At 46.0% G+C, this 9025-nt stretch overlaps 2 protein-coding genes across 2 annotated transcripts in view; one reads left to right on the forward strand and one right to left on the reverse strand.

The window, feature by feature from the left end:
* T265_07222 (hypothetical protein) overlaps positions 1 to 3075 on the forward strand; it is a gene marked incomplete at both ends in the record, with an annotated part of 26161 nt that extends 23086 nt beyond the window's left edge. Inside the window, one exon of the mRNA XM_009172687.1 lies at positions 2939 to 3075. Within this exon, the coding sequence (XP_009170951.1) occupies positions 2939 to 3075 (137 nt within the window). The remainder of the gene's footprint in view (positions 1 to 2938) is intronic.
* Positions 1 to 9025, reverse strand: part of T265_07221 (hypothetical protein) — a gene marked incomplete at both ends in the record, with an annotated part of 102959 nt that overhangs the window by 56797 nt on the left and 37137 nt on the right. The window lies entirely within an intron of this gene.

Genomic DNA, 9025 nt, shown 5'->3' on the forward strand with positions numbered 1-9025 from the left:
TTGAACTGTCGATGAATTTCCGGCACCCTTATGAGTAGTGCATTACGTATCGCAACATCTCAAATATCGTAGCGAATGAAACACGAGGCGGCCTGGTGCAGCACATTCAGTGGCCTGGAAACATCACGAACGAGAGATTTAGCTGGGTTCCAGGTGAGTCTCTCACAAAACCAAATTAGTTTGCAAATGAGTGTATATTCGCTAATTTCGTGCAATTTGGTTTCAAGTGGAACATAATGTTGACAGAAACTCGGGGACTGCGCCTACCTGATGAGCACGAACTGAAAGGGAGGAACCGATCGTAGACTGTCGACGAATTTTCAGCAACCTTATGAGTAGTGCATTACAAAGAAATATTGGTTTGATTCTTTGATCATCCGGGAAACTGAGGCTGATTCACTTGAGAGACTTGTAGGGGGCGGAATCACATCGTAGGACGAGAATACGCTTTGATGAATGTTCTATTCTTGCATCCCATCATCAGTCCTATCGATTAAATGTCGATTATAGGTGCACGTGACTTGGCGTCTGCGAAACCCAAGTTACCGACTGTCTATCGCTTTGAAAGCGAGTGGAGTCTCTGCATTTTACTGGATGTGAATGGAGTCCCTCGGTTAATGACTATTTTCGGAGTACACCCGCACACAATCAATGGAAATCACACAAAACAATTTGGGCTTGAAGTTCAAGGAAATTCTAAACAGAAGGTTTGTGGTTAGTTACCGGGAAATCCAGTCAGTCATGGCGTCTTTTTGTGATAACGCACAGGATAGGTCACATACAGATTCAAACTGCCTTTCAAAACAGTAGGCTGTCAAAATCGCTCCAGAGAACGAATTGTGTACGTACAACCGTAGATTAGAGCTCGCCGTCTACAAAAGTGATTCTTGTAGTACCTTTTACACTCGGAGACGGCAGTGTAGTGCCTATATGGGACGAAACCGCTTCCGACATCATTGCCAAAAATCAATCTGCTAGCCAAAAATGTTGGACGATTGTACGTTGATTCTTCGTATGGGTGTCATGAAAAACTGATGGAAACTTCACTGATGATTTTTTAAGCACTTGAAAAAACTTTGTCGGCTGTCTGGTAAAAAACGAAATTCGCAGAATCTACAAAGGACTGTTTTTGAATATTCAGAAGATATACCAAAACGAGTGTAAGCTTGAGGAAGTGAATTCAAGTCTTGATGACGGTTGCCATTTATGACTGACAGCAGTGAAAACAACCGTCAGTGCAGTTTGATGGAACCGTCTGAAAGTGAACAGCCACCGTAAGAACGGAACACCTGAAGGGGTGACAAACCACGATAAAACAAAAACGTGAAACCAACCAATCAGACCAGCAACCAAAGTCCTTGGAGAGGAGCTGCTTTACGCACCAACAGAATTTTAGGGATACGGACCACAACGCAGTACACTTTGAAACGGACCAATGGGGCTCCGAGGATGGTGTATTCCAGTTAGCCTGGATACCTAGCCTAGATACCTGCTTGTTTTTGGAATCTGTATTAACTGAAGCCTGTATGGAAGAGTAAAATACCTAACCACGCATTGATTGATGTCACGTCAATAGGTAAGCAACAGCTCAAAAACTAACAGCCAATGTCGGCAGACAGATCATGGACTACCTTATCAAGCACCAAACAAGCCGGTTGAGGAATCGTCTTTAAACTATGCAAAGCGAGCGTTTTATTTGAGCCAACGAGATCCATAAACAAGCTGCACGGCGCATTTAGGGCTTTACTGAACGAATTTCAAAGCAGGTTCCACCGGAAGAGACTTCTCAAATCAAGTCAGAGAGAGGTTATTGCAGCCAGGTTGAACGTCCAACGTAACTCGTCGGTTACTAACTGAAAGCTCCAGAAAAAGAGCAGTTTCGATTTGGTAATCACATATTCTACTATGCAATTGGGTAGATTCACAAAAGTTCTCTGCCAGTCTGAGGAAACTTACCTGTGCAGAGTAGATGACATCAGATCCCCAGTACCCAGTTACGTGCGGTTATCTGCCGTGCCCATCCCTTGTTCTTTTGTACGCACTGCACCACTCTGCTCCACAGTGTTTCAGTGATTGTGTGGTGAGATAAGTCAGTGGTTAGAGTGTTGCTCCACAGTGTGGTGAGATAAGTCAGTGGTTAGAGTGCGAATTAACTGACCCGAAGGTCCACTAACCCAACCTCTGCCTCTCAACTCCCCTGTCCAGGACTGAGTAACCCGGCAGTATCCCAGTCCTCGTGCTTCCTTCTGGTGGCATGGCAGTTAGGTACCGAAAGGGTGCCACGGCCGAAGGATTTTCTCGGAATGATGATTCCACGCCGATTGATGGGGGACCGTTCGCGAACCCAGTACACCGAACAGGGACTTTTTCGGAATGATGATTCCACGCCGATTGATGTGGAACCGTTCGCGAACCCAGTACACTGAACAGGATGGCGATCAATTGCGCAACAGTGCTACCAATGAAAAACGCCTTCGGCCACGGCCCCGTTCATTGGTTAACACGGATGAGGGGTTACAAGCTCCCAGACACGATTTGCGCAGAAATTTGAAGCGTCCTGTTGACCTGTCCTGAATACTGTTTAAATACTAAATAGTAATGAATAAACACGGTGAAGCGGTTCAACAGTTTTCAGACATCTGACTAGACTCTACTCGCATTTTTCATCAGTAGTATGCACTGTTACAGCGATACTCACTTCATCTGTTGTGGGCTTGTGTTCTGATGGCTGACAACGTCGCTGTGGGGAAGCACCTGGAACGTCAACGTTAGTTGACATTTTGCTTGGAACGATCCCGGGGGGCGGTAATATCACCTGCACTCCACTTCTCATTACAGACTATGGTATGTACACAATCGTCTGCATATCAATGAAGATATTTATCCTAGTTTGGGAGGCATCAAAATTATCCCCACTAACGCTTTTCTGTTTACATAGTCGTGGGGAGTGGGGTGGCCTACGCATTCCGGATGTTCCCCTTACGGGACATTGAAATTCATCAGTGTGATGTAGAGTATACGGATAACCGACTTGGATCCGGTATTGTCTTCCTTGCACCAGTTCTGCGCCAGTAGCAAAGATAAACGGGATCGTAAAGTGCACACTGAATCACGCACAGAAAGTTTGTATGCCGAATAGCCGAATAGCACCAAGTTGACAAGAATGCATTCAGTGTTAACGGAACGTTTCACGGCCGTCCTAAAAATGGTGCACTTCAGATCACGTACCAATCGGAAAACATGACGAAAGGCATGTCTGATTGCTTAGTGAGGATGTTACAGCCGATCGATAAGCATAGGCAGAGTGAGCACAGCTCAAGGATTAATAATTTAGGCGGTCGAACCTGCTTCACTTTTGGCCAATCGAAGAAGAGCAAACTGCACTGACCGAAAAGAACGTTGATCATTGATCTCCAACATTGTTCTCGATGTGGATGTGATCAGCATGTTTCGCACTTCATCCAGTAATTCGTTTGCAACTACGTTTCTAAATATATATCAATAAAATCAACCGGGTAGTCCCAAAATGTGGCGAGTGACAGACACGCGTTTGGCAGAACAGAGCAGGATGTCACCCCAGTGGATCCAAGAATTGGGGACAAACCATCGGAGACAGTGACACATCCGCTGATGAACTGGGGACGTGATTGTGACATCAAACTGTCCTGCACTATGTCAGCTAAGCTTTCGACAACTCGTTTTCCGTGCTGCAATACCAATAGAATTGCGTACGCAGAAGCAATTTGCCAGGATTTCGTCTGTAGGGTGCATCTACCCTGTGTCGCCCTCCCTAAGCTCCCTCCCAAGAAAGGTCGTGTACTGATCGAAACGACTGTGTCACGATATCTGTGATTTTTTGTTACGCTTTTTCAACTAAACTGGTCGTTTGACGCGTATGATGTGATTGCAGCTGATGTAGCGCTTTTCAACTGAGATTCCAAACCCTTCAGCATTGTGAGTACTCGTTCCATTTCAGTTATCTGTAGGCCAACATGAGGCGACTCTTGTGCGGCCATACCATAAAAAAGCGATTCAGCTGAGGTCCATCCGAGTGTGTTGCTACCACCAGGTTAGCTATCAAATGTGTGCGGATTCAAGTAGAACTTGGGATTGAGGGAAACTCGGGGAACGCACCTACCTGGTAAGCCCAAAAAATGGCGAAACAGGTTGTAGACTGTCCAGAGCTTTTCAGCGACCTTATGAGTAGCGTGCTCCATCATTTGAATTCGAACAAAAATCAAAGTGCATGACGAGGTAGTACAAACACGGGGTTCCTCAGAGTCCCAATCGTTTGAAAACGAGTCCATTTCGCGAAAATTATCCTCTCTTTAATTGAGCCTAATTTTTTGTGGGAGAATTCCAAAATCGTGCGCATTCTTCATCTTTCCAGACATGGTTTAGTTTGCCTTTCTAAATGGACAGGCTACAAGTTTTTCCTGCACAGAGAACACACAAAAACAGCCAATCATTTGGTTCAATAGGAAGCATTTTCAGTAAACTTATGAGTAGCATATTACGGCTATAGTAGTGTGTTTTGTCTGTTAAATTTATTAAATCAAATCAATCTCCATGGTACGGCGGCGTGTCAGATTAGGATGTTGACGGGGGTGTGTAGCGGATAATCACTACTAGATCGATCATGCGTCACAAACAAATCACGTGACGATTCCTGTTCCACTTGCAGCCTCAGCCGACAACATGTACACTGCAATTTCCCATTCGTTTTTGTTGACGCGGCTATCACAATCACATCAGGCCATATTCACGTTCGTGCAATTATCAAAGAACCACACAATAAATAGGCATGCAGCTCGGCCCACCGCACCCACACTCGCGCGCACAGGGCAGGAAGTCAACCGAGTTCCGCAAGTCTCCACGGACAACTACGGAAGACGTGCAGCAGCTATACTGTGGAGAAGACACGTCCTGCGTCCGAAAACTTTACTCAGGAACTCTCAGCTGTTGTCCTCAAACGATAAGTCACTTTTTAGCTTATCCCCATCTTGCATTGTATTTATTTTTATCAAATGCACACAACTTTTGTAATCATCACGACGAAACAAACGTTTGTCAGTGCTTGTCACCTTTTGATAATCAACCTGAGTACGTTACAACCTGACCACAACTAGTGAAAGTGAGGCATTGAACTGGGTCGTTACCATGATATAACTAAGGCAACTCTACATCAAGGTCACAGGAGCACAACGTGGTGTACACATGACAGACAGACAGACAGACAGACAGACAGACAGACAGACAGACAGACAGACAGACAGACAGACAGACAGACAGACAGACAGACAGACAGACAGACAGACAGACAGACAGACAGACAGACAGACAGACAGACAGACAGACAGACAGACAGACAGACAGACAGACAGACAGACAGACAGACAGACAGACAGACAGACAGACAGACAGACAGACAGACAGACAGACAGACAGACAGACAGACAGACAGACAGACAGACAGACAGACAGACAGACAGACAGACAGACAGACAGACAGACAGAGACAGACAGACAGGATGAGATCAGTTCAAAAGAAATGCAAATAGGGCTATTTGTGTCTTTTGTAGCCTTCTTCCTGCAGCGGCGAACTCTACAGAGTGTTGCACTTTTCACTTAAACTAGTTTTTCGGTTTCCTCTGTAACACACGTTGGTCCTTCATGTCTTTCGGTCTAAAGGCCTTAGTCGGTGTTATATGTGTGGTAATCAGTAAACATTATTCTTTTAATGAGAAGTCCAACTATCAGCGGCAGTGGGAACCCCTCTTCCAAGATGCTATCTTTCGTTGGCACTGAGGCACACGGTGGCAAGATATAAAGGAATCTGTTGATTTTTTAGAATAAACGTGTATTCCTATCATAAAGCGGATGCCTGCCGCATGATCTCCGTTAACTTATACTATCAGGATTCACCTTGAAGATTACTGAGCGCAGTATGTTGCTTCGGAGGGAAATTCCAAGATCGTTTGTTTGTTTACTAATGAATGTCGTTACTACCAGGAAGGTCAGACTCCTGAAAGCAACCACTGAATGCCTCAGCTACGCTAGATTTTGACCAGACAGACAAAGCCCCCTCACTGCGCAGCGCCTCACAGCCTTGAATCGAACCCAAACAGCGCGAGTCAGCGTTGGTCAAGGTCAGATAGCGCCCCCGCAATATGCAGCGCGTCGCAGCCTCGTACCAAGGCCAGACCGCGTGCGTCAGCACTGGACCAATTCCAGACAGTGTCCCTCCAATAAATAGCTTGAGACCGCTCTACTTTTGCACTCGCACGCACTCACGCTCTCGCACTCGCTTGTTCGGAATATGGCTGTTGTGTTCCCTTCTGTAAGTCTTTTTCCCGGCACGAGGCACTGGAGCGGATCAGAAGCCTGAAACAACAGATTGGCGAATCAGCGGATAGAACGAATACCATCCACAACCAGTTGGAAAAATGCTTTCCTCGAATCGGGTTTCCTTCACTCGGAGCTTCATCTATATCCACCTTCCGAAGGTACGCCAGCACAAGTTCGGCCCCGTGAGACCCGTAGTTCAGTTAGTCCAGGTGATAGATTCCTGTAAGCATGTGGAAATACCTTCAGATGAGACTCTCTCAAGAGGCCCTCACCGTCCCTCTCACCGCAGTAGAGAGAAAGAGCCACAACGTCCGCAGACGAATGAACTGCCACCACAGGTATCAGGTTGGCAACAGCAACCCAAGACGCGGTCGGCAGTACGAAGTCCATCTATGGGCTGCGCTCAACCGTTGGTGAAAGCAACCGACCATCATTGTACCGATGCAGCGCGCAGACAGTGCAACTGATGGTCAAGGCTCCCGCGAAGAGTGTAGGAGCTTTAAGATTCTCACCTTTTAGACTGCTCCAAGCAACGACGGAGCAGCTATCTACACCTGATCAAGGTGAGATACACCTTCATCAGGATGCCTTCCTATTTTGCTGCATGAGTGGTGCGATGAATGTCTGCGTGCGTACAAGTCAACCACAAAAACACCGACCCTCCCCGAATCAACATCATCGTCAGAGATGGCAATATCACTGCCGGATAAACGCAAAGTCCATTTAACTAGCTATATTTAAACCCTCAAGGTGGAAAGAAGGGAAACGTGACTAGATGATGGAGGGATGATAGCCTAACACACGCATTCTAAGTTGCCTACGTCTTCAAGCGTTCAGCCAGATAATCTGTGAAGAAACTGACAACATAGACGCCACTGACATCAAATAACCACCATCGCCTGCGATTTCTCCAGCTAAGCGCAGGGGAGTTCACGGAGATGTCATCCTGGAACGCAGACGATGCCAACAACTCCCAAATTCCTAGTAATCACTTCCATTCGTTGTTCACCGGGTAGTTTGTGTACATGAAAATCAAAACGTGCAGGCAAGCTCAGGTCATGTAGATGGCGAGTGAATGCAACATTCCGCATGGTTCATGTGCCATGCACGAACTTCAACAGGTGTGTTCGTTCCGGTACACGCCGATAATGAGGCGATCCGTGAGCTAGACTCCAATATGGTAGGTGGGGAATCTGGTTGCCTCCAATATGCCTACGAATACCGCCGACTAAGACTGAGGAAGCCCGTCACAATGGTTAGATTCAAATTCCTAAAACAAACCACAGTTCAGGATCTGAGGAAACAAAACAGGGACCTTAATCGGCACCAGATCGCTAACTCTTATTCAGGCGAAACCCACATCCTTGAGATGGAATTTCCACGGTTCACGAGTGGCGGATAAAAAGGCTGAATACTTGGAGACACCGGGGAAGTATTGTTGGCCCGGCACGTGAAACTTTTAAAATCTGACACTACCAAGCTTCTGTTGGCCATTGACAATATAACGGTGGATACTACTGATGGGGGCATCGAGTAGTATGTTTTCTCGTAAATCCGTTCCGCGTCTCTTGAAAAGTGAGATCTATTACGGAATTTGTGGAGTCGCATTTGTTTGCTTTTGAGCAACAGTTAAGAATATCCAGGAAAATTCAGGAAAACGCGTTCAAGGAGAAGATGGACATTTGGTTACTGTAGACAAGATGCTTTTGCTTCCCTGTTCAATAGTCTGTAGCTGTTCACTTGGCGTTTTCTAATGAATAACTCCGCAGCGAAGGCCTTCTTCCTTTCAGCAGGACACTTGCAAGATAGGTTCTGCACCATCTTAGACTTACCAGTGAAATTCGACGTACGTAACAGGGCGACTTGTTTCGAAATCGGTCAGTGAGGGTGTGCGTGTCAAACAGGCTTTCAGGTAGAGAGGATCAAGATGCCCACAGCTGGAAGTCACAGTAACCCATTCACCGCTCTATCATCAACCTGTGAGTGAGTTCACTAAAACAAGTAGCTGGATTACCGTTGAAGATGGACCAACTTCTCGTGAGTCTTGATGTCAACTCAGTGAATACGAATGAATGTCTCTTCCTATGAAGAACGCTGTGCAGATAACAGGGCTCTTGATACTGACAGAACGTCCACGGAAGGTCCCTTCACAACACGTAGATGACACGTTCGTTGTGATCAAACTTGATAAACTCAACAAGTTCTATCAAGATGTTAAAACTCTGGATTCTCACGCTGAGTTGAGTACGGAGCCAAAGTCAACCTCAAGTAGACTGTCCTTCATTGACCGTGTGACACACAAGAATGAGGGGAAAGTGAAGAAGATCAACACGATCGATACTCTATTCACTGCTGCATTCATTATTCACTTTTTCTAATATTCCATATGCTGTACATATACGTCAATTCGAATACATACGTGCTACTTGTTGCGCTGATCAGACTTCAGAATTCCTGGTTCGTCTGGTTATTCCGATATGCATGCGGAACTTAATTCTCACATTTTGGCGTCGCGGGCAGGATTCGAACCTGCGCGGGAAGACACCGTTCTGCTAAGAATTGTGCTAAATGTGTACATAAGATTCATAACAAGTCTTCACAGTGGTAACCGTGGCCAGTTACTTGTGAACCATTTCAAAGAGTTCATGCTGACAACTGTGGTCCCTTTCTCGGTAAA

This window comes from Opisthorchis viverrini, assembly GCF_000715545.1.
Source record: "Opisthorchis viverrini unplaced genomic scaffold opera_v5_164, whole genome shotgun sequence".
NCBI lineage: Eukaryota > Metazoa > Platyhelminthes > Trematoda > Opisthorchiida > Opisthorchiidae > Opisthorchis > Opisthorchis viverrini.